General features: G+C 35.7%; 1 protein-coding gene across 1 annotated transcript; it reads right to left on the bottom strand.

Annotated features, from left to right (window-relative positions):
• Nucleotides 1-2,303: 2,303 nt before the first annotated feature.
• On the bottom strand, nucleotides 2,304-11,715 carry LOC114536391. Its single transcript, XM_028557744.1, has 8 exons — nucleotides 11,635-11,715; nucleotides 8,345-8,410; nucleotides 7,273-7,642; nucleotides 6,347-6,726; nucleotides 4,709-4,825; nucleotides 4,495-4,617; nucleotides 3,721-3,837; nucleotides 2,304-2,959 (listed from the first exon to the last, which is right to left on the bottom strand). The coding sequence occupies exons 2-8, from the start codon at nucleotides 8,406-8,408 to the stop codon at nucleotides 2,481-2,483; spliced, it is 1,650 nt and encodes a 549-aa protein (XP_028413545.1). The 5' UTR covers nucleotides 8,409-8,410; nucleotides 11,635-11,715; the 3' UTR covers nucleotides 2,304-2,480.
• Nucleotides 11,716-27,180: the final 15,465 nt, after the last annotated feature.

Here is a 27,180-nt window from a genome sequence, read left to right as displayed (position 1 = left end):
ATCACTAAGATCTTGATACAATAACCATGAAGATAGAATAAAATCCAGATTTTATAATAATGTCGCGATATAATCTTAGTTGATTAAACATTCATGGTTGTGATATTCATGATATAGACACGCACATATGGTTATTTCCACAAGATTTCACATTAAGGAAACTACATCAGCCTGGCAAAAATTCAAGGAACTTAAGGAATTTCGCGACTCATCTCCCAATCTTTATAAAAAATCGTGTTGGAAACATTGAATATGTGTCAATGCTTCTTGAAAGCATTACGACACAGTATTTCGAGCATTTAATAAGGTTTTAATTATGACACAACAAATTTATAAAATACTTTTGGCCATTGATCTATTTATTATAATCATCTTGATTAAATATCATTGACATGAGCGTTTGGCAGACTAACGTTAAACTAACAAGTTTATATCATTTAATGCGAAAACCGGACGGTATGCCGAACTAACATGTGCCTTAGAGGATAACTGTTATACCAAAAATTGGCTTACCTTTCCAAAGTATAGAATCGTAGCCTTCTTGCGTCTGTTATGAATAGAAGTATGGTAGCAATGATTTGGAGATCAAGGTAGGGCTAGGCACCCTGTCGACTTCTTTGTACTTAATAATAATTATAGTGTTATTCTATACTCTCTGCATTTAAATGAATTCGACGCAAATCAAGGAACTAATGATACATGAATATTCTCAGACACGCTAAAAAATAAATCGATCAAGCGCAAAATGTTGGGGAAATTTCGATTATGGAGTATTTGATTATCCCAATGGGCAGAAACAGCTATATGATTAAGATATCCTGCTGATCAACTGAATAATACATTGTTATGTTAACATAGAATAGATTGAGGAATACATTGTTATGTTAACATAGAATAGATTGAGGAATACATTGTTATGTTAACATGTACTCAATTTATGGCATACACGTCTCTGTTCATTATTTAAAAACCAGAAGACACATTCCGATTCTATACAGCTCCAGAAACACGCGTGGGAATTTGGGAGAAGGAGAAATAATCAGTGGGGAAAAATTAACGATCCTTCTTTATAATACCAAAGACGGTAGTTCAGTTCGTCGTAACCAAGGGTCGCGCTTGGTAAAGTTACAAAAGCTTTAGATTCTCCACCATCAATAGAAACGTACGAAATATGAGTAGCGTGGCTTACATTTTTTCCATTTCGCTTGGTTTTTTTCAGATGTGCGAATTCAACCGAAGCGGATCTTGGATCACTTTATAGTGTGAGTTCAAAATGAATATAATAACGTGGTTAGTGCAATTCCTGTCGTGCATATTGGTCTGAAATCAAACTTTGGTTTCATTACATATTAATTGTACTTCGAACGTGCACTTTCAATGCTTCCCCCAGAAAAAGTTGTATACAAGGTATTTACCATTTACTTTAGGATATTGTCAGCTAGGGACGATCAGTAACGTGATACCAAAACACAGCACATACTGTACTCTATATAGAACAGATTAGTTATAGCGATTAATACTGTTACCTATCAGCGCCTAAGCAAGTACGTTTAACAAATGATCAACTTTTGTCTCCCCAATTTATGTCACTTTGGGAGTCGTGAGGTTGTGAAAACTTCAAATTCGACTTGCAAGTCAACAACTTGTTCAAAATTTTTTATACACATCCCGAAAAGGAATGCGAGTATTTTTCGTCGTTCGGCCTCACCACATCTTTATACTATAACATGCGGATGATGCGTCAAGACGAACTACCATTCAATTCCGTCTCAGTGCACAGACGAACTCGTGTTGACGCAGAAGAACTAGAACACGAACTATCTTTTGCTTGCCCAAGTTCTTCTAGACGGCTAAAATTCAAACATCTCATGCTTGTCCGATGCTTGCCTTCTGGTTTTGAAAAGTCCAAATAAAAATACATGAGACTAGCAAACTAAACACCATCTTTCATGATCAAGAGCAACAGAAATAATTTTACACGTAGTGTTTCTTTTCGTACTTGATGAATTTCAATACTTATTTTATAAAATTATTGAAGTTCAAAATCCGAACTAAGCGATGTTTGAAATCCAGTATGACTATCATAAATGATCATGGAATTGGCTGCCTCCACTGACGTAAATGTAGATGAATTTGGCAATAAATGTTAGAATATAACATTATATTATAGTACGCACGTTCTGATTGGTCAAGAAGCGCATTTCTATGACTGTATAGAGACACGGGACTTTTCTCGCCGAGCTTGAAAAACGAAGTAATGTAATGAGAATTTGCAATTGATTCGAATTATAATGTTTGTACAAAATCTTTAATTGAGTTGTATTATGAAGAAATAGAAGACATTGAACAAACTGGAAATATTGCCGGCTTCAGTGGTAGACGAGGGCGGCTCGGTGCACGTTAATTCAAAGTGATAAAGGTTCTAATTAATAGTGCTCAAAATTAAAAGTGATTATGATGTCTCAATGTCATGTTAATACTTATATGTTAATACTAGATGAATCAGAGTCGCTGAAATCATCGTTTTTAGGCTTGCGTTCCTTGTTTACTGAAGCATATAGTTGGACGTCTTCATAATGACATGCGTTAAGCTGCTGATTGCTTTTAGAAATCAAACTTTGATAGTTTTTATCTATGGTCTCCCTCTTAGAATTGTCAAGTTCTTCATAGACACCATCAGAAGCGTACATATTTTGAGGATCGTTGCTATATGGTACGGTGTAATGTTCTATATCCGCCTCTATTTCAGCTTCTATTTCGGCTTCCATGTCAGGTTTGTAAGCTGGGTTGTCTGTACTCGGGAAATCTTGAGTAGTTCCATTCATTGGTTTTCTTCTTGATCGATAAAAACAGTAACCCACGATTGCCATACTGATAACCAAGAGAACAACAGCTGCCACCACAAACCCAACAATAATGACTGTGTTATTTCCTGATGAAATTTCGTGATTGTTTGAACCTGGGCAAAGTATTGAAAATCACGTACCACTTTAGAATCAAAAAATTATTTCAAATGTCATATTAACCCCTTTCCATCATCTCTATAATTTTACCATGAATGCCTCAAATTGGACAGATCATGAATTAAAGTAAATTTTTTTCTGATGATAGATGAGATTTTTCTTATGCTTTTTAAAGAATTTCTGGCATATACAAGAAATTCAAAACTCTGATTTATTATTATTTACGTTGCAAACAAATTTCGAGCAAAAACCACAGTGTGCTGATTTTAATTTAATCTCAATCTTCATAATTATGCCCACATTTAGGCTTTATTTCGCGTTATTTGTTAGAGCTTACAGAGTAATTTTGTTATCTATTATTATAATACAGCATTAATTTTATAGTACGCGCGTGCTGATTGGTCGAAAAACGTGTTTCTATAACTGTATAGAAACACGGGAAATTTCCCGCCGAACTTGAAAGGCGAAGTAATGTAATAAGAATTTTTAATTGAATCGAATTATAATATTTGTACAAAATCTTTTTATTGAGTTATATGATAAAAGAAATAGAAAAAAATTCCTGAGTTTCTATACAGTAATTTGATTGGCGTGATTGGCAATATTGTGTTTGGTTATTCAAATAATATTGTGTGAACAACACAGACACTTGCGCCCCCAAATTAAATAATTTCCCGCTAAATTTTGTGACAAAAAACTTCTTTAATACTGAAATTGTAGGCGCGCGCTGAGAATTAATATTATATATTTTGTGTACCTGAACAGCTCATTCCATTGCCTTCATAGCCTCCTTTGCAAGTGCATTCATACGAACCAATGATATTGGTACAATTTGCATTTACATCGCAAGGATTTGATTGACATTCATTGATATCTATGTTGTGAGAAATGTTAAGAGAAATTATTATTATACCTTGCTTCTTTATTAACAAAGAATGGAGGGTATTAGATATTTGATTGATATTTTCTCATATCTGTCTTCATGGCCGTAGCTAGACCGCTTACTTGGGGGGGGGGGTCAAATGTGATATAACAACTGCCTAAAATAGTCAGCCTAATTGTCGACGTTTCTGACCTATCTGACCGTCAGAAAAATTAGTGTGAAAATAAATAGAGGAGAACACATGTTTTGTATAAGGGCAAAACACGTGATAAAAACGGACAAATAAAAAAAAAATTGGAACACATATTACGTTGCCAAAGAGACGCCTGATTGCATGTGGGCTAAGAATATCAATATCTTAACCTCATCAACCGTATGATAAAAAGGTGTCACCAAGTTGTCTGTGGGCTTCATCAGGGTATAAATTAGCCCTCCACACAACCAAGGCACCCTCTTATCAGCAGGTTTGATGATGTAATTTCGTAATATTACAATGAAGACACTAAGCCGAAACATGTTTGCTATTAAAAATTTAGTTGTTTACCTCAAATGTTTAGGTTTGATGACAATGTTATGATACCGAAATGGTAGCACATTATAAATAATGAAAACAAAACAGCTAGTTTAATGACCTAAGAGCAAACTTGCCTGAACATCGATTTCTATTTTCTTCATATCCACTTTCACATTTGCAAATATATGAACCATTAGTGTTCACACAGTTTGCATTTGAGCCACACTGGGACGGGGTTGTCTGGCATTCATCGATGTCTGTTGAATTGCAATAAATAAAGTTTATAAAAACTAAGTTCTGATTGCTTTTTGCATTTAACTCCTGTGTCTGAACCAGATTTGACCATACCTTCGCAGTTTCTTCCATTCCCAGCATAGCCTCTCTTGCACGTGCAGAGGTAACCTCCTGGCGTGTTTGTGCATGTTGCGTTATTATGACAATACTTTCCACAACACTCATCTAAATCTATTTTTTAAATGAAATTTCTGAAGTTTGAAGCAATTCTTAACCTGAAGAACAACGTTATTGACGAATGAAGCTAATATTTAGAATTAAAATTAATTTTCAGTTCAGGGTTAAGAGTTTAGGGGTGGGGGGGGGGACGTCGGTCGGTAATAGTACACAAGCGTCGGTGAATTTGCTCAATCTTCTTGCGATAATTTGACAAGTCGTGTCACTCATCTGTTGATCTACCGACGAAAAGGCTATATCCTTTATTTAGACACGCTTTAAGTGCAACGTGTTCGTCGGTAAAACTTGGTGTTGCTCCACCCAAGGCACGCCCCTGCCAAGAAGTTAACATAGTCAGACTTCATTTTCAAGGACATAGCGCGAAATCTGTTTGGGAGGGTCTCAATTCTGAAAACTTTGGGGGGGAGCTCCTCGCAAGCATGGAATTGACCTGATCTTGATTTTATCATGGTGTTAAGCCGGTTTTCCACCAGCGATATTTTTCGCGCGAAGCGCCTTTATTCTTTTGTATTTGGGCAATTTGTTCCAGATGGTTGCAGTTGAGAGCTCTTAAACAAAAGTAAAATGTCACTTCGCGCGAAAAATATCGCTAGTGGAAAACCGGCTTTAAAGCTAAAACCTTTCTAGAACTCGTGCTTTTACAGTTTAAACCTTCAATGTTTCCGATATAATATCAATTACCTTCAATGTTTCCGAAATATTACAATATAATATTGTATACGTCATGATAATATATAGATAAGATCAAGTTTTCGACACGCAATAATTCCCATTACTATCAAGAAGACTACCCAAGAAATGACTGGGCGGAGATAACAGCACTGCGTGTATTCACTCGCTGTATTGAAATAATAGCAGTCCCTAAGCGAAATTAGGGGCTGTTTACATGTGCCAGAGATTCAACGAAGGTGAGATGATTTTGAGGTATTGAAATGAGCAGATGTTATGATCCTGGCAGTCGTATAATCACCATAACAATTGCAAGTGCCTGTTTGGTGTCATAAAGACTTATTTAATACCTGAAAGTCATCTCATAGTAAACGGGCTCGTGTAAACAGCCCCTTACATATTACATTACCAGAAATCGGTCAAAAAATGGCTGTCATTTGTGCTCTAATTGGCATTTAAGCCACACATAATTGCCATAATCCATCCGGCAGTTCAACCATACAAAGTGTATATACAGATTTGAACACAGTCAGTTAGCGGAACGTAGAAACACGAAAGGTAAGTAATTCGATCATCAAAACGTTGTAAAACGGCTGATCTATTGATCCAGAGGTCGGCAAACAGTGGGCAACATCAAGGGTAACGGCAATTTTAGGTGTCGTATTTTGCTATATGTATTTTATGGTAAAAGTTAAAGGCCATTATTGTTGAAAGTTATATGCAAATTAGTTTATGTATGCAAATGCGATTATGCAATGCCGCACTGAATTTCTGGTGATGCAATTTTATAATTCAAGTCTATAGAAACATTTACTAGATTTCATCAAGTGAAAAAGCTTTACTCACCTTCAACAGCAGTTATTTCCTTTACTATATCGTCGAGACGAAATGACTTTTGAAATGTGGCAGTTCGCCTATCAAATATGTAAATTATTTGCCTCGTGCTATCCATTGCATAGAAATCATCTGTTCCTATCGCAATGTCTACAAAGCTTGTGTTATCGGGGTGTGATTTGATTTGTGAAGTTGAACCATTGAAATATGTTTTCATCAGAGAATAACTGTTGCTGGCTTTGGACTGACTAGTCCAATAAATCACTTTGTGGTGGGAGTCTACAACCAGATATTTTGGCGATATATTCTGGTCATAAATAACTTGCCGAGTCTTTTCATTTGGAATATACCGAATAATAGAGCGACTGCGAGCATCGGCCAAAATGAGTGATCTAAAGAAAAAGAGATCTTCATTACTTTTACAAGATTTCCGCGCAAAGCTGAATTTGTTATATAGCAGTGTCATTTTCCAGCAAAAAAGCTTCTCTACGCTGACCAATCATGCGCGTTTCTGTAAACGGTTTTCGCCGTTCACAAGAAAACAGGCTTATGCGTTAGAAAATAGCTCTTCCAGGCATGAAAGTCGATATATAAACCGAGCTTCATGTATAAATTTGACCTGACATACAAACTTACGAATTTCGCGGAGCAATTTTTAACATCTCGCGACCAAATTTGCGGATTTATTAATAAATAAAAACACTAATTCTCACACCAATCTTGTCTTACAAGTGGCACATAGACGATAAGACTGGAGTCCTTTGCGTTGATGTATCATTGAATATTCACAGCCAGTTAACATGATTTTACAGGTAAAGCACTATGTTGAAAAAGCAGCAGCAATCCTTTTCATAGAATTTTAAGCTTCCTGAAAACCAGCCTTCATTTCTGATTAAAGAAAGTTTCTTAATCGATTCATTCGTGCTTATTTAATTTACCCGTTATCAATGTCTAAGTCTTGAACGTCACCAAAAGACACGTTTAACTGAGCGGAATTTTTAGATAACAGGTCAATGCTATGGATCTTCCTGGAATGATTGGAAATATAATACACTTTTTTTGTTGCATCATCTACCGTGAAGCGTTCAATGGAAACGTTTGTCGCTAATGTTGTCGCGTTAGTTCCATCCAGTTTAACTGTGACAAGACCAGTTCCATTGTAGTAAATCAGCCTTTTCTTCATAGAATCATATCTAAGTTTTACGCCATTTACAGAAGAAATTACTCTCTTCCCGCTACCATCAGAGAATACGCCTTTAATAGCACTTGCTGTTGAATAGTATATGGCATCCACTGTACAGGAAACCGCTATTCGCAAAATACAAAAAATTATATTAGATTATTATTACCGCTATTCGCGAAATACAAACAATTATATATTAGATGATTATTATTACCACTATTTGCGAAATACTAACAATTATATTAGATTATTATTACAACTATTCGCAAAATACTAACAATTTAGATTATTAGTAAGATTATAGGCCAAGTTATAGGCCAAGATTATTTTGCTTTCCAAGGGCCGGCTGTTCGAAAGGTGGATAAAGTTATCCACTGGATAGTGACCTTTTCAACCGTCGTAAAAAAGCTTCGAAAAATGATAAAGGTACTTATATTGAATTTATAATCGTTAAGAGATATTTAACTTCAAAATTGGGAAGTTCAATCTTGGCCATGCCAAGCGGTGAGGATTTTTCGAACAACTGGCCCCAGGTAATTAAATTTGGCCCTGAATTTTTCACAGGATTTTTACTTTCAATTCTGCACAATCAGCTCCAGAGAGGTTTCTGAGTTGTACTGTGCAGTGGATGAGGCAAACAAAAGAAATCGAAATGTCTCTTTCATAATCATGAAATTATATTTTTTACAAGTTTTGATCATTTTAATATGATCATATCTTCTAAGAGGTCTAACGAAAACGCTTAAAGAATAAGTGTGGCGATAAAGTTGAAAAGATACGTCACAGTTGTTTACCATGGTAAGACTGAAACAAAAAGTCATAGGTACCTTTAACTTGAAAAACTTGCAAATTAATAACAATCAAGAGAAATAATACTCGTACACCGTACATATCTACATAAAATAGAAAATAACTATAATTTATTTCCACTTATTTTACTTCATTTCATATGAAAGAGTGAATAATGAATGATTTAATTCCATGTGTTTTCTTCTCAAGCTCTCTCATTATGGCTAAGAAAAGGTAATGTGTACTAAGGCTGCTTTTCAAGCAAAACGGCGTTACTCCATACTCCATAGGTATCGTTTCGTAGCCATATAGGAATTACGAGGTAAATGCAGTTGTGCGGTAGCACTGCAGCTATACGCGTGTTTGTCGCATATAGGGATAGTTTCCACTTTCTTGTAATGGTATTGTTACGCAAGGCTTCATAGTGATTGAGATACGCATATAAAAATAGCCATAAAAATAGAAGTAGCAAGAGCATGACAGGGATTAGTGATTAATTTTTGCCACAAGACGCCTGAGTAAATATAATTTCGGCCCATTCGCAACCATTAATCACATTTCCTTTCATGCATGACATTTCGTGGGATTGAATAAAGTAGTAAGGTAAAAATATCAATCATCCTGTCAGAACGTGCGCATCTGGATCAACAGTCGTATGTCGTTGCCAAGTTTAACTGTCATAATTGAAAATATGCATGCTCGAGGCAGCTGCGAAGCTCTTATGTCAATCAAATGTGTTTTTTATAATGCGCGGTCGAGCATTTTATGGGTTACGTCAGAGAAAGTTTAAATCGATTAAAGTAGTAGTATAAATAGTTAAGTTATAAAATTAGGTTCACAGAAACAATGTTTGATAGTTTTAATGCATGTTGATGATAAATATTTTAAGTTGTGAACATTTTTAAGTATCGATCGATTGAGCAGAAGACCAACTCGACTAGTGCGACAACGCCTTAAACAAACAAGATATGAGAGCTGGAACGAGCTTCTAAGACCAACCCACATCTCTAACTTACAACGCTGATTGGTTGGATAAGGATCAGCCCACTCTGGTTGATGACGTCTGCAAGTTTCCCTCAACCGTTACTATAAAAGGGCGTGCACAACACCCCAACCTTCAGTGGACTGACGGAGTAAAGATTAACTTATGAAACGTTAGGAAGCTCAACGACAGAACTGACGAAGAAGACAAGAACAGAAAACAACGAGATCCGAAAGGACGAATAATCAGAAGAGAAGAGAAGAACGGAGAAAGAAGAGAACATTAGTGAACTTTAGTAAAAGCTTGTAAAGATCTCCTACCTCGCGTATAGAGAAAATAAAGTCTTTATAACAGTATGATATATGAAATGATGCGGATGTAGTTTTGCTTTGGTCATTAATATTGTTCAGTGCACACACCTAGCAACAAACACGTCACAACAATAATTACGAAAACCATGCAGACTCGTGAGGACTTTTGGATAGAATTTAATTGAGCATTAATGGTTTATATGGGCCCTAGCTATACAAGTGAGTGATTCGACAAAATATTCAACCCAAAGTAATGACATTTGTGTAAAATATTTCACCCAATAACTTGAGCAGAGGATCTATAAATGAACAAACTTACTTTTATTTTGTGTTATTTTATTGCCTTGTAATTTTGCTCGAGAGTGTAGTCCTTGTGTTTAAGATGTCGGTGTCACAGTGTGATTAAGGAAGTATATAACATTTTCCGTGTTGATATACATTGTATTAACACGTTCAATTGAAAATAGGAAAAACGAGAAGTTGTGTGGGAAGAACACGCACGCACATACATTGACAAGAAACAAAGCACGATAAACGTCGGAACGAACTTCGAAACAAAGTCAGATTTCTGAACTTTTGGAAAAACATTCAATTGTTCAAACGAATATTAAAAATATCTTTTCAACAGCTAGCTGACTTTATTATTTTATTGATACACCTTAGAAAAGGAAATGTTGTGGGCGAAGCTCAGCAGCAGAGGATATTACCGTGAACTAAATAGAAAATTTTGGCCGCACGACGAACTTCGCAGTTTGCACAGGATTGAAGATTTAATATAACTATATAAGCGCGAATTCCAAAGGCAAAGTTTAAGACAAAGTGAACGTATCATGCGGTTTATTTACATTTTTGAACAATTGAACTTCTATACTTCTTATACTTCTTAAAGTACGATGTGCTTCTGAATTTTGTGATCAAACAACATTTAGGTTCGCAAGGCATCTAGATGAGTATGAACTGTATTGCTTATGTTCAGAAGCTTTATATTGAAGACTGGCACGTGCGCGGCACGCCGGAGTTAACGCCAGAACAGGCGTCTTGTTGTTTAATTGACACAGTTTAGAAAAGGAAATGCTGTGGGCGGAGCTCAACAGTGGAGGATACTACCGTGAACTAAGTATAGAATTTTTATTACGGATTCCCGAGTATTTATAAATGTCACAGTTAGCAAGTACTTTTCGACGATAGGTGCCCGTTTGAACTAAGCATTAGACAAGAAATATTTGAGATTCAATCCAACGGTTGAGAAAGAGGATGTAGCGCTAAGCCTATTTTGCTGTCTGGTCTGTTTTTGTCTACCTCCAGCGATGAGTTAAACAATACGCTTTCAATAAACAATTCCGCTTTCGAGAGGTATTAAAAACTTCTAAATCTCTCTCCTTTCATTTAATATTTAAGGACGATCACCGCTCTGTTTCCTTTAGTTGAAAACTGATGCTTTACTGAAATCGATGATTGCTATAATTATGTCCTCTGCTTTCGCTCTCATGTTTCGTCATGAAAGACATGCAGCTCTCCTTTGCTGGGATTAAATTAAACAGGATGTATGTATGGCGAGCCCTACGAGTTGAAATATCTTTAGAGGTTTAAGGGTAAAGCAATTAGTAATATTGAGGCGCAGCATACAACTAAAAACTGGAATGACTGGTACTGTAAACATATCATGGTATTAACGAGCTCGTTGTATAAAGCTCAATCAGAATAGGGTATTTCACCGAAATGTTTACGAATAGTTAACAAAATGGGTTTACTTTACCACATAGCTCGTAAAACATAGTAATATGACAGACAAAATGCAAAATAAAGTGCCTTGGTTAGCTATATCTAGACCCTATTTGATTTTGCGCCTTGAGGCAACTTGAAGACAAACAAGTCGTGAGGAAATTGATCACTTGTAATTCTAACTCAGGAAGTTCAAGCGAACAATTAAACTTGTACTTCGGCCGTATTCTTTTGGTAAATTAAACAGAATAAGGATGCAAATAGATTGTTGGCAATATAAACAGAATTATAATGAATCTGAAAAGTGACTTACCTTTGCAACCTTCGCAATCGTGTAATCATCCGACTGAACGCATGTATGAAGTGAAGAGGAGTTAAAGCTTCTTATGTATATATTGTACTCGTATTGTTAATTAGGGGGAAACCCTGCTGGTCATGGTATTATTGGTTACCCTTTACAGTCACAATACTAAAATCACCTCTGCTCCGGTTGTGTAACTTCCTGTGACTCTCAATAATACATTATGATGATTACGTAACGATCTCACAAATATATTTTGTAAATCATAACGGAGCATGATATTTTCTCCCTCCACATTGTTGAAAAGTTGATATGAAGAGAAACACTTTTGACCCGTTAAAAGTGGAAACTAAAAGCTACATGCAGTGGCATACAGAGCTAGAAATGATGGCTATTTCAAGGCCTAAGATATATACTTAGATATATTGTAACAGTGCGTGTATCCATGCATATCACAGTCAGGTAGCGAATATTAATCCAAAGAAGAGAGAAACTAAGGCGTAAATCATCTTTACATAGGTGATATTGTACTGGAATCACTTGAGTATTCTTAATATTCTAAATGTCAAAAAACTGAAGCGAAAGAAAAATTCGTCTAGAGAAAGGTAGCCTGGTGCGGCAGGGAGGATTCGAGAAAATGGCATTCGAAAGTGGTGGGTTGGGATTTTCCGCAATTTTATCTTTGTTGCGTTGCACATTTTTATCGACTGTTTCGCGTATTATTGGTCATGTTTATATTTTTTGTCAAGACAAAATTTTGTGTTGCAAGTTTCAAAAATCTACCAATCACATTGGATTCTATTTAAGCTATGCATTATGATTGGCTATAAATTTTCCTGATAAAAACTGGGATTTGCAAATGGGGACTTTGCACGATAAAAGAAAAAACGAGCAGAAGACGATGATAATTTACCAAAAATACAAAAAAGGCAGCAATATAGGAGACTATGGATTGCTAGGAGAGAACAAAAAGGCGTCTACCATCAACTTGTAAAGGAATTTGAACTGGAAAATCACACGGCATATCGCGACTTTTTCAGAGTGACGAGAATCCAATTTTTATTTCTGGTGGAAAAAGTATACGTCCTTTCATAAGTTATTTCATTTGTAGGGTCTCAAATTGTGAAAACTCTGATGGAGACGATATTGATATATAGAAATATAACATATATATTGATATATAGAAATATTGAGACATGGAGATGTGACGAGGCATCTTCGCTGGATTTTAACCCATTTTGCAGTAACAACTATTTTAATGAAGCAAGGCTTATACGTCAAGAGTTCATGGAGTGTTTTAATAATGAAGGTGTGGTCCCATGCCAATGGCGAAAATGTGATATAGATTAGACTGGACTGCATGAAGGAATATTCCACATATTATGGGTGGCATCCATAAAATTTGTACCAAATATGCTGATTGTGGTGAAGGTGTTACAAAACTGAAACACATGTAATTGTTTCAATTTACTTCCCCCATTTCTCCAGCTTTTTCTTCTTTCGCTCTTAGTGAAGGCACCATATCACTGGATTTCTCTGGCAATGGCCATTGATGTTATTGGAGGATCTACATCATCACTCCCTTTGACAAACATCATTTCATTGAAAAATTTCTACTGAGAATGTACACAGAAGCTATTCCAGTTCCAGATACCTCACTTCCTTCTTCTCGTTTTATCTCTCGATAAAAGATTGTTTTCAGTGTTTGCCATTGTTTCATGATATCATCAGGAGTACGACTGAAAAGCAAAATACCATAAATTACATTGAAGTACTAAAAGCTAGACCTGATACTTGTATTAAAAGCTATGAAGATAAAACTAGAAATTAAATAAAAATGATTAATTCTGTGAATTTCCCACCCCCAGTTCCCACCGGCTACAGCACAAAATATTAAGTGTGACAACTGAGGTAAGCCCACCAAACATTGCTAAAAAGCCATTTGCTATCACTAAAAATGTTTTAAATCCTCACCTGGAAAGTTTCTAATTAAGAATTTTTGGTTATAATCCTTGAGATTTCTGTTTTTATATGATGGAAGTTTATGATTCCACATGGTCTCATTTTCTTTAAAAAATTGAATAATGATCTCGCTTTCGTCGTCTTTCCACTCTTTTTCACCCTTACGCTTCACTTTGAGATGACGCCTCCTTGTTTCTTTTTTGTTTCTCTTGCCAATGTTGTTCGAGTGCTGTGCAGCAAACGTTTGAGTGCTTTCGAAACGACATTAAACAATTCGCAAAGTTGCTCTATTGCTCTGCTGCTTCTTGTCTCTGAGCCTTGTCCTGGTACGCCAATTTGCTTGTATTCCACAAACACGGAAGCTTCTCCAACTTTCTGTATAAATCAAACCTCTGTTCTTCAGATAATTTAGCGTTGATAGCAGAATTTTGTACGATATAACTGACTTTGAGGACATCGTCATATTCTTGTGCTTCTGTCGCTCTCAAATCGTCCGCCATCTTATCTGAAATATGTTGCGTAACATGATTATAATATTTTCCGAAAAGTAGAGCAAAGTTCCACTTTTTGCTGCACGTTTTGAAACTTGCATCACAAAATTTTGTCGCGAGAAAAAATATAAACATGACCAGTAATACGTGAATCATTCGCCATCTATGGTGGTTAGCTTGTTACGACGAAAGATCGCCTTTGCTTTTCTTAGAGCTCGCGTGGTGTGTGTTCGTGGCAGTCGAAATTAGAGAACTGCGCCGCCCCATGACATCAACTAATGACATTACTTTTTGTGAATGGAACTCGAACATTAGGGAGTCTAGTTAAGTTGTTTTTGTAAATAGTATGTAGAACTGTTATACTTAGTTTTAATCCATGATCGATTATTGTAATTTTGCCTAGTACTAATAAACGTATTTGGACAACTTATTTGATTGGATAGTTACACTAAAATACTAAATCTGACTGGCTATTATGGTGCAGAGCTTCAATCTTATTGGCTTATACATGATGTGATTAATGCTAAAAAATAGTGTGATTTGGGAGTTAATCACACTATTTTTAACCAATCAGATTGCAAGTAATACCATTGATTTCAAAATGAATATGATAAAAACATTAATATTGCGTGACCCATACCGTGCCAAAATTTCTGCTGGATGCATGCAATTGCTAAACGAAAACTAAACGATAAAACTGGAAATGTTTTAGAATGCATATTACATGAAAATGGCAATTAGTATGTATATTAGTATTGTATACCCGCGAGCGGGCGCAGAGCTCCTGCGAGTGTACTAATTCCGCTCGGAGATTAGGTACTAATTCCGCTCGAATTACACCCGGAACCCGGGAGAACATAGCGGAATCCAAAGTTGTCTAAATTCTATGTCATGGACGGTCGACGTCGGGTGGTTTTATAAGTTATGCGCATGCGACTGGTAATCTACAAACGTTCTGATTGGCTAAGACAGAAAGTTTTTATTTCAATGAGAACGTCAGCAATTTAATTGTTATTTCATAAACCTTTTTTTAAAAGCGTTTCATAAACTTTGTGCAAAATAAAACGAGAAGAAACAAGATACATAAAGCATGAAAGATAGCAAAGATGAACATATATACAGTCAAGACAAAGCCGTGTAAGAGAAATAATTCATAATCTGCAAGCTTATAACTGTTTTCAATAGGTACGTGTTTACTTGGTTTCTTTCGTATTTGCTTCACAGTAAGAACGAGCAGTATTTGTATAATTTTCAGCTTTCTATGCCGTTTATTTGTTTAATGTAAACGCATACACTTGTAAAAGGCTATTACACTTTTGCTTTAACTTTAAAAAGTGTTTTTGATCGTTTAATTTGAAGTTTGATATTAAAAATACACACTATATTAAAGTATAAAAATATTTCTACTGTTTTAGTCGTTTGAAACATCGATTTTAAACCATTACTTAATGCTGCCGTGGTATAATATAGCAAAATTGAACGGGGAATATTTACATTAGCTTTATCATTATTTTTGTGTTGAATGATGGGGAAGCATTAGCTGTAATATACTCGGGAAAAATTAGTATAATATAGTCATATATAATATAGTCATTTCATAATATTAACTTAGGTCGCGTGATGCGTGCTTATGATTCCATATTGTAATAAGGCATTATTTCGTATGCGATTTGGTCATTATCTTTGGCCAATTTGGCATACTTATCCACGTCGTTTTCATGGGGATCTCTGTCTAGCAGCTCATAACCTGGAGTAATTAAAGGCTGATAATTTCGCTCATCAGGCTCTCTCTCCCCGAGTTCTTTATAAATGTTTGGTCGGTCTTCATAGAAGCCATTATTAGTATTTGTTACGCCTGTGGGATTTCTGTTAGTTTCTTCGTCAACGTCCGTGTGACCTTCTGTGTCAGTGTCTGTGCCAACTTCGATGTTAGGTTCAAAAACTGGATTGCTAACAGAAGGCACTTCTGTGGGTTTTTTCTCGTTGTAATAAGGCATTATTTCGTATGGGATTTGGTCATTATCTTTGACTAATTTGGCATACTTATCCACGTCGTTTTCATGGGGATCTCTGTCTAGCAGCTCATAACCTGGAGTAATTAAAGGCTGATAATTTCGCTCATCAGGCTCTCTCTCCCCGAGTTCTTTATAAATTTTTGGTCGGTCCTCATAGTAGCCATCATTAGTATTTGTTACGCCTGTGGAATTTCTGTTAGTTTCTTCGTCAACGTCCGTGTGAGCTTCTGTGTCGGTGTCCGTGTCAACTTCGATGTTAGGTTCAAAAACTGGATTGCTAACAGGAGGCACTTCTGCGGGTTTTTTCTCCTTTAGTCCTTTTTTATTAACATAGCAAGCGAAGATGGCAACAGCTATGACCAAGACAACCATAGCTGCAACAACGACGCCAGCAATGACGCCAGTGTTACTCTCTGATGTGGTTTCTGCATTGGATGGACCTACGTTAACACATAAAATAATAGATATATCCACTTAAAAATCAACCACACAAGATCATCCAGATAAGGCATCGTGCTATCCTAGTTGCTTAGATTTCTATGACAGAGTATTTTACTGGGATAAATTTCATGGATCTCTCAAACTTTAGATTACCCCGACTCTAACGCAAGTATTGTAAATAGAGAATATTATATGGTTACGCGGAAACATGGAATTTATTTCGAGTAAATCCATATTCCCAAGCAACAATGTAATATTCTGTTTATTATATGAACAGATTATAAGCAAACGAGAATTCTTAGTAACTCGAAAACAAAATTAATATGTATTGAAGGGAACACATTGAAAATAATAATGTTCAGTAAAATGCGCTTATATTTATAGTCTGTCTAAAACGTGTGTATAAATATGGTATGAAATAAAAAACAAACAGAAACTGTGAACTTGAAAGATTTTGTGATTGGTCAAACACATTCCTTACGCGGTTTTTGATTGGCTTTCGAAAATGATATTTTTACGTTAAAATATCTTATTCTTACGTGTGTTTAAACACGATATTTCTCGGTGGCGTAAAACTCTATATATATTGCTAATTATAATTATAACACTCAATGATATAATAAAAGCTTTATCGATTACTTCAATGCAGTATTGTGACGAATGTGGACATGCAAAGGACCTGCTGCGAGTTTACTAAGATTTACTCCCAACAAAATTTGAAAAAGCTTCGTTTGTATCCGAATTTTGAGTAAAGAGATCTCATCGCACTCTTTTTGTATAACTTATCCAGCGAAAATTAGGGAATAAACATTTTTTTCAAAATTTGACAAAGTCAGATACTTTGCCATCGTCATCTTGGATCAGCAAAAGAGCTGAGCTTTTTAGGATGGAAATTTGTTTTTTGTTTGTTGTTGTTAAGTCAAGGATAATATTTTCTGTTCCTTCCGTCAACCGATCGTTTTTAAGAAAAATTTTCACAGTTTTACTCTGATCCCCAGGTGCAATAACAAGTTCCTCGGATATGGAGGTGTAGTCATCAGGATTCTCCGCTGTTTCGTCATCAGTTTTCAAAACACTATAAAAAGTGGAAACCAATGCTCATGACAGGTCCAGCACGACATTGCAACTCAATTCAACATAGCGTCCATATCCAACAGAATACTAACATGTATAAAACGTTTGGTTACCGCGTTTATACTCTTTCTAAAATTCTAACTCCCGTTGATCAATGTTTGTTTGTTCGTTTTTATTTTATTTTATTTCATTCATAGAAATATAAGAAGGAAAATTAGGAAATTCACTAAAGTAAAGTAAATACGTACCCCCTGTGACAATCACTGCTGTTTCTCCCGTCACAACTACCTTGATGGTTGCAAACTTAAAATTTTCTTTTACCCGATAGACCGACCGTTCCAAGGATAAGGTAATCTCTAAAGAATAACAAAAATAATTGTGATGAAATTACTATCGGATTTCTGGAAGGGGGGTGGCAAGAGTGGATGGCTGGAGGGCTCTACGTGAAAGGGTCTAGGTCTACTCTTCAGTGTCTAAAATAATTCAAAAGTAAATTTTTGTAACAAATTCAGAAGTAGAAAAAATATTGCAGGTTTCCATACCATCTACTTCTTCGCAATATCTATGTAAGAATGTGAATACAGAAATGCAGATGAATTTTTATCATGATAATTTCACAGCGGTGAAAGTAGAAAGATTGAGACCCAACTTCCTTACCACCACTATTGCTGCGTGCCTTTTATCCACCTATTTGTGTCTCTTGAAAGGTTGCGGTATGAAATCTGAACCTTGCTAAAAAATGCCCCAATTTATGCATATACTACATTGTTATACTACATGATTTTTACGATTCTGCTTGGTAAAAAAATTACGCGAGGAAAAGGGGTGGCTAGACACCCTGACCACTCCCCTCCTAAATCCGCCCCTGTAATTTTTTGTCAATTCTAGAAACCAAGTTCCTACTCCATGTAATTATAATTATAGAGAAGAGACAACCATTATTTGCCAACCGTTTATATCCTCAAAAATAGATTTGCGTTGCAAGGAGAATTACAAAGTGTAACAGCGCCTTTAATCGAACATTAATATTAACACTTACTGTCATCGTCCGTTATGGAAACAAGTAAAGTTCCATTTACAATATTCACTTGTGGGTCAGATGTTGTGACACGTATTCCGAATTTCTCCGTATTCTCAACGATGTTATCTTTAAGGACGCGAACAAAAAACGAGACTCAGCGCGATCTGGTTGCAAGGTCACCACTTCTGATTTCGCGACATAGTCATTTTGTGCAGCAAATGCGGAAATATCATACGTTCGAAGCACTGCATTAAACAGAAATAAATATGCTTATTATTATATGAGCTTTCTACCTACTCGAAATTTGCACACTTAAAAATGTACCTTGCCGTAAATATGCAATAACATATTTATTATATGGCACGGACCGCTCTCGAGACTAAAATAGCGTGCGCTGATTGGTTCTTTGCAGTGTCTGGAATCCCCCAGTATTGGCCGTTGCCTAGTAACGGTCCAACTCTCATATTTGAACAAAAACAAGCTTGTACTTTTATTTTTGACACGAAAATATCGACGGAGAATGGACGAGGTAGAGCATTATTTGGTACATGTGAATATTATATTTATTCATCTTTGATTTTTGTTTAAATTACTAGCTGTATCATTCTTATTTAACGGGTAAAAAACAAAGTTTTGGAAGCCACTTCAGTGCTTGCTTGGCGACTGGCTGGCGAAAGAGCCGGCAAGAATGCTGCAGCGCATTGTATGAATAAATAAACTAAATACTGTATGCCATATAATAAATCCCTTATTTAACCGAATACGTTCGGTCCGTACTGGAAAAATATCAGACCTCGGTCTTTTATATACGGACCTCGCTATCGCTCGGTCCGTACTGTCAAGACCTCGGTCTGATATTTTTCTAGTAGGACCTCAAATTCGGTTAATAAGTGGTAGATAATATTTATCTTGTTATCATATAACTCATAATCGTGTTATATCCACGAGGTACAAAAAAAGTCGGTTATCTTATTCTAACCATAGCTTCTATATAATTTATGTGCCGTGTCATAGTATAGTCCATAGCTGTATAACAATATTGTGATAAATTATTGTTTCTAGCCTATATAGCTATAGCGATTGCCGTTTAAACTCACCTTACTTGTACATCCCTTTCTATCATTCCAGCTGCTTTGAAAACAAACAAAATATCTTTGTTACCTTCAGCCACAACAAGTTGCAAACTTTCTGCCGCCACATGACACACTAAAATGAATAAATTCAACTAAGCTATCTTAATAAATTGTGTACTTTTCTTTCTGTGTTAATAAAATCAATATGTAAACCATGCTCAATATCTTATAATAACAATTTATGACACGTTATTCGTCTCCTGCAAAAATCGATTTTTTTATGTTCAGCGTGCGAGAATGAAAATATAAATGTGGTTTCTTAATGCAAATAGCTGCGTTAAAAGCAAATCATCCAAAAGGTTGGAATAGTGGAGTTGGGAGGACTTAGGTTGTTCAACGTTTCATGTTTAACAGTTGCCCTAATAATCTACTTCCTAATATTATTAGGAACTCCTTTCAAATAATTTATTGCCTTTACCGAATCTTTACAAACTAATGATCCATGCCACAACAAATGTAATCCTGCGCAGAATGTATCAGATTTTTTTTGGTTTAAAGATATGGTCAAAGATCAAGCACAATGGTCAAAGATATGGTAAAAAATTTTCTTCCCTGCAAGGGATGTTATATCTGATAAAATTGATATATAATTACCGTCATTGTCTTGGATGGTTACAATCGTTGTATTATAACCAGGCCGAATATTTACACCATTTTCTGCCGTTAATATCGCCTTAAATCTCTCGTTATATTCAATTATATTATCGTCCAGGATCACAACTGGGATAACTTGAACTGTTGGATCTCCAGGACTAAACGTAATTTGTCTGTTCACTATCGTGACGTAATCAACTCCACCAACAGCATCAAGGTTTGCTGTACTTATTCTGAAGAAGCACAAGGTGTACACGAGTAAGGCAAGATGTAATTATCAGACATTATCGACAAAATGGCTGGATGCATGTTTGTAGCCTAATTCCCATTTCTTTTATACATATTGATAGCCCTAAACTTTTATAAAATGCATAGAGTAAAATATCAAAACGAAGTGCATCTTAACAGAAAATGCAATGCTATAAGTAATATTTCATAAACGAGTGCGAGTGTTTTACCGGGGTTTCCAAACACGTGAAAATAATTGAATTCACAAGACTGTTCACCAAGCGATTTTTATTGTTCTCGAGAGTTTGTAAAACACGAAAGGCAATATACATGAAATTAATGTCAACGGAACATAAAATAATATAGAACAATGAGTAAGTTGCTCTATGACATTTAGGTCAATTACATTTTTTTTAACAATTCAAAAAGTTCTCACCTAGCTGTCACGGTTTTAGTAATTGTTCCATTTATCAAAACGAAAAGTTTAACCGAGGATGTTGCTTCGTTCACCGTATACTCCGATGGTGCAAAGGAAAGAGTTGCTGCTACATGATAGAAACAACGATATAAATAATTAAATTTCATAATTAGTTCGTATTCTGAAGTGGGAGTTCCTTTAGCTCGTGTTTCGCGTGCTTTTCTTAACTTTATCAACATTCCCGTTTGTTTGGATGAGGCCATCAAAACACATAAATCATTAATAAATTGTTATGCGTTAGCGACGAAATACGCATGCGCGTACACTAAGAAGACATTCACGAAGTGTCTAACTTTTTACGTTTAGATAAGTTTCAATGGATTATTGTTAAATTTTATGTTTTGATATGGTTTGTTTGAATGATATGTTTTGTTCCTGCAAGGCATGCGATATCTGACAAAATTGAAATATAGCTGCTTACCGTCATTGTCTTGGATGGTTACAATCGTTGTATTAAAACCAGGCAGAATATTTACACCATTTTCTGCCGTCAATATTGCCCTAAATCTCTCGTTGTTTTCAATTATATAATCCTCCAGGATCACAACTGGGATAACTTGGACTGTTGGATCTCCAGGATTAAACGTAATTTGTCTGTTCACTATCGTGACGTAATCAACTCCACCAACAGCATCAAGGTTTGCTGTACTTATTCTGAAGAAGCACAAGGTGTACATGAGTAAGGCAAGATATAATTATCAGACATTATCGACAAAATGTCTGGATGCATGTTTGTAGCCTAATTCCCATTTCTTTTATACATATTATTAGCCTTAAACTTTTATAAAATGCATAGAGTAAAATATCAAAACGAAGTGCATCTTAATAGAAAATGCAATGCTAAAAATGTACATAAAATTAATGTCAACGCGACCATAAATAATATAGAACAATGAGCAAGTTGCTCTATGACATTTAAATCTATTACTTTTTTTAATAATCCAAAAAGTTCTCACCTAGCTGTCACGCTTTTAGTAATTGTTCCACTTAACAATACGAAAAGTTTAACCGAGGATGTTGTTTCGTTCACCGTATACTCTGACTGTGCAAAGGAAACAGTTGCTGCTACATAATAGAAACAACGATATAAATCATTACATTTCATAACTGGTTCGTAGTCTGAAGTGGGAGTGGCTTTGGCTCGTATTTCGCGCGCTTTTCTTAACTTTCGAAACATTCCCGCTGCTTTGGATGAGGCCATCAAAACACAGAAACCTTTAAGTAATTGTTTATGCGTTAGCGACGAAATACGCATGCGCGTACACTAAGAAGACATTTACGAAGTGTCTAACTTTTTACCTGTAGATAAGTTTCTATGGACTAAAGTTAAATTTTATGTTTTGATATGTTTTGTTTCCTGCAGGGGATGCGATATCTGACAAAATTGAAATATACTTACCGTCATTGTCTTGGATGGTTACAATCGTTGTATTAAAACCAGTTTGAATATTGACACCATTCTCTGCGGTTAATATCGCCTTAAATCTCTCGTTGTTTTCAATTATATTATCCTCCAGGATCACAACTGGGATAGCTTGACTGTTGGATCTCCGGGACTAAACGTAATTTGTCTGTTCACTATCGTGACGTAATCAACTCCACCAACAGCATCAAGGTTTGCTGTACTTATTCTGAAGAAGCACAAGGTGTACATGAGTAAGGCAAGATGGATAATTGCCGGACATTATCGACAAAATGGCTGGATGTTTGTAGCCTAATTCCCATTTCTTTCATAGATATTAATTGCCTTAAACTTTTGTAAAATACATAGAGTGAAATATCAAAACGAAGTCCATCTTAACAAAAAAATACATTGCTATAAATGCGAATAAAATCAATGTCAACGGGAACATAAAATAACATAGAACAATGAGTAAGTTGCTCTATGACATTTAAGTCTATTACGTTTTTTTTTAACAATTCAAAAAGTTCTCACCTAGCTGTCACGGTTTTAGTAATTGTTCCATTTAACAATACGAAAAGTTTAACCGAGGATGTTGTTTCGTTCACCGTATACTCTGATTGTGCAAAGGAAAGAGTTGCTGCTACGTAATAGAAACAATGATATAAATAATTAGATTTCATAACTAGTTCGTAGCCTGAAGTGGGAGTGGCTTTGGCTCGTGTTTCGCGCGTTGTTCTTAAGTTTCGCAACATTCCAACATTATTTGGATGAGGGCATCAAAACACGGAAACCATTAAGTAATTGTTTATGCGTTAGCGATGAAATGCGCGTGCGCGTACACTAAGGAGACATTTACGAAGTGTCTAACTTTTTACCTGTAGATAATTTGCCATGGACTATTGTTAAATTTTTTTAAGCTTTTGAAATATAGCACTTGGAAATTTGAAATCCATGTTATCCCCACTAGTATTTGTGAGCTGAAAAATAGGCTAAAAAAACGAGACAAACCTTGATCACTTGTCTTTTCCTGGTACAAAAAAGGGCCGATGGAAAGTTGGTATGCATTGTCAGTAACATTGAATAAGGAAGTATCACGGCGCTTTCTGCTGGAACACTCTGTGCTTCTTGCGCAAACTGTATTAGGGACGTCTTTGTCGCACAATCTTAGGTTACAATGGATGTAAACAAATGTGTGGTTGAGAAAAAAGTTGAAAACTTTGATACTGAATCGGTGACCGCGCAGAAGACCGCTTGTGTGGTGGATGATTGTTGGATCTTTATCACAGCTCGAAAAACAAATGGTAATGTTAATACAAAAAACGTATAGCCACAGTCGTGATTTCAATAGGAGCCCATGCTGCACATTTAAATATGCTAAATTTTTTTTTATGTACCCGTTTTAATATCTTAGCGCGAAAAAAACAGAATTTCATACATCGCATTTGACGTCGTGATTTTATTTCGGTTGAACAAGTGCATTATATACCATTTTACATGATTCAAAAGTATTGACAAAAATGTAATCAAATTTGGCCCGATTGGTTCAAAACGAAATTCCTCTTTGCTTTTTCACCCAGAAAAAAGTGGTGTATGGCATAAAAACTCACCCATCGGATATAAATTCATATTGAGGCCTATCATCAGAATTGTTACTTGGTGTTGCACGGCACGTTTCGGCGCGTACAAATATGTGAAATTTCCTCGTTTTAAAGACAACATCATAGAGAATGTTGATACGTTCATTCAAGCTTTTGAAGGCAGGAAAGTCTTCATATGAAGTAGAGGGGCATGTAGGGTCTGCATAAGATTCGAGTCTTACTGAAAAGTCAGTGTTCAAAGTATCTAAAATGAAGAAAAAAATGGGACGTTATAAAACATACTAGAAAAAATCATTTCTTATCACTATCGAGCAATCCGTATTCAAGGAGTCGGGTTGCACTCGGGATGTGCTGTTGAGAGGACGATCTGTAAACACGGGATTACAAAGTTGTAAATAGAAAACAATTTTTTCCATTGACTCAAAAAAAATATAAAAATGCCACAAAATATTCTACTTCATTGGGCAAGGTGAAACTAACCAGAGAATAAACCACAAATAGTCCACACAATAACATGTGGATTTGATAATCACCGCAGGCAAAAGTATTTTCTAACCCTGTCTATGAGAGTATCGATCTAGCATTGTTCACTCATATTTTTAGTTGAAACACTTACTTTGTTGTGTGACTTCGACAACTTGTTTCGAACGTTGAAATTGCAATCCACTGATATTTCTTGAACGACCGTAAGTGCAACTAAACTGATATGCAAATGAACCCTCCTTTCCAATTTCTGAGTCAGATGTTCTCAAGGTATTATTATAATGCATTTTCTGTCCCCTCTCAAAATACGTCGTTCCACATTCGTTCAATCCAGTTGTGATATACACATGTGTTTCGTTGTATTTTGCTTTACACGTGCTGTCAGCAAGATGCAGGTTGTCAAGATCAAGATGCGATACATCGTTCCTTCCAATCACCACTGTGATGTTATGTTTCTCACATAGAACTCTGTACGAGCTTGCTGCAAAAGAAAGAGTAAATTTCTCAACATTTTACCTGGATAAGATTGTTTCGTAATGATTTCGCGGAAAGATGGAAGTATACAAATATTTCCTCAGTATCTCCATAAGATTGTTGAGGTGGCCGGTCGGTCGCCCTCCTTAAATATGTTGACAATCAAACCGTTGGTTTATAATTTCTAAAGGATTATTGGTCTTCATTTGGAATCGCATCAATACAATACAGGAACAGTTAAACCTATTCTTTGCGATGCCAATGCATACATCCATCGTTCTCATCCAAATCTAACGAGTTAGCTAAAAACAGCAAGCGTAGTTAGCCTGGTTCTTATATTTCACTGATTCAGCCGACGAAAGCTAGTGTTTTGTTATTTTCTTCTTCACCGGCTACCAACACTTTCCATCCGTGACTATCGGTGGTATGTTATTTTATCTGCTTGGGTTGGCATTTTATTTATTAAATTCTGTTCTAAACTATCTTACTCTCCCGAAATTGATCCTCAATGGATAAAATGCCAAAAAATTGTCATAGAAATCCAATTGATTTGGATTTGAATGTGTATAACTATAAGGGTGTAATTCTTCATTACTAGAAATTGGCGACAAAATGGCTGACGTTTGTCCGCTAATTTGCATTTAATCCATTTATAATGGCCTTCGAGTTTTACTATAAAGAGCATTCAGTGAAAATATAAAACGTCGTAACGTTATAGCCAAGGTCAATGTTTGCTGACCTCTAGATGGATAGCTAGAACAGCTGTTTAGAAACGTTTTGGTAACCGAATTTTCTACCTTGGGTATTTCTGCAGTCCGCCAAATTTAAAAATATATTGTCCAAAATTTTGACCGTGCAAGTTCTCTCAACGAACTTATAAAATCGCACGCATGCACTACCTGTACGCAGATCATTATAATTTTTTTTAAAATGGTCATGTAAACGCTGCTATAGTACCAGTTAAACGAGTTCAATTTAAACCGTTTTAACCGTTCAATTTAAGTTCAAGTTCGTACCGTGTAAACGGGGCTTAATCTATAGGTTACGATAATTATCAGAAATTAAAACAAACCATTGCACGTTGATGAGGATATCTTCTCTGCCAAACCCAAAGAGAAAAACTCAGTGAAATTGTGCAAAAGATGGTAATGATCTGTCAGCGGACATGACGCCATTCTTTCCAATTGTAGAACCGAAAAACGATCAGTAATTACTCCAACAGTGATTATGGTTACGCCAATGTTCTTTAGTTGCTGAGATGGTTCTTCAACAGAGCTAAAACTTTCCCCGTCAGTTAACAATATTAAGATTTTCTCTGCATCTAAATTATTTAAACCTATAATTAGGACATATTGCAATGTTTTTATTATTCACAAATATACTATAGTATACACCCGTAATACGAAATTACTTACTATCATGACCGAGACTAGATGTATATTCATAAATTCGTCATTCCCGAGCGAGAATTTTTTTTAAAGCCAAGTAACTTAACGCTTACGAAAATAATCTGAGGAATGGTGCTTTACTGAGAGCTAAAAACTCGTCGATTTGTTTCGCTATGTTAATATTTTGGTGTTCATTGATTGTGAAAACAATAGATTTCTAAAAATAGGAATAAATATATTAACTCAAAATTTACATGGCAGGAAAAAAAATGACATGGTGCATGGCCACGCCAGGTCCCCATATATATTTTGTATGTCGGGGACATGTCGCAGTTCTCGGAAGCTTTCGTTCAGTTGGATAATGCTTTTCTATGCTTTCTAAAGAACGAAGCTATGCAATTGGTTGAAACAGAAATGTATTGTTAAGTTCAGCTAATGAAAATAATTCTTGCGAGGAGCTGCAGTACTACCCGTAAGCCGCGCCACATCGTGTCATGATGGCGGAAAAATTAATATTTTCAACGACAATAAAACCCCTGACTGGAAAAAGCACAGCATTGAAAAAATTTTCACAAACAAACGTAAAAATTCAGACAGCATTGGCGTGTTTAGTTTCCGTTGTACTTTCCTTTTCTTATCCCAACCAATTTTAATTAATAAGAACATGGATGCTGTTTTTCAAGAAAATTAGAATCAAAGAAGAAAAAGGAGCCGAACTGTATAAACCCCAATTTCAAAATTTAGATTTAACACTTACAAAAAATTGCATTGAA

Source organism: Dendronephthya gigantea, unplaced genomic scaffold, assembly GCF_004324835.1.
Source record: "Dendronephthya gigantea isolate DGI-Jeju-01 unplaced genomic scaffold, DenGig_1.0 000135F, whole genome shotgun sequence".
Taxonomy (NCBI): Eukaryota; Metazoa; Cnidaria; class Anthozoa; order Malacalcyonacea; family Nephtheidae; genus Dendronephthya; species Dendronephthya gigantea.
The sequence above is the reverse complement of the archived record's forward strand: the minus strand, read 5'-3'. Positions and strand labels throughout refer to the sequence as shown.

Bases quoted from the DNA above. Each gene is read 5' to 3' on its own strand.
- LOC114536391 (XM_028557744.1), bottom strand. From the start codon at position 8,408: ATGTACGGTGTACGAGTATTATTTCTCTTGATTGTTATTAATTTGCAA. The intron at 4,826-6,346 runs GTGAGTAAAGCT...TTTAAAAAATAG, and splicing joins GGAAATAACTGCTGTTGAAG to ATTTAGATGAGTGTTGTGGA. The intron at 2,960-3,720 runs GTACACAAAATA...TACTTTGCCCAG, and splicing joins CAATGGAATGAGCTGTTCAG to GTTCAAACAATCACGAAATT.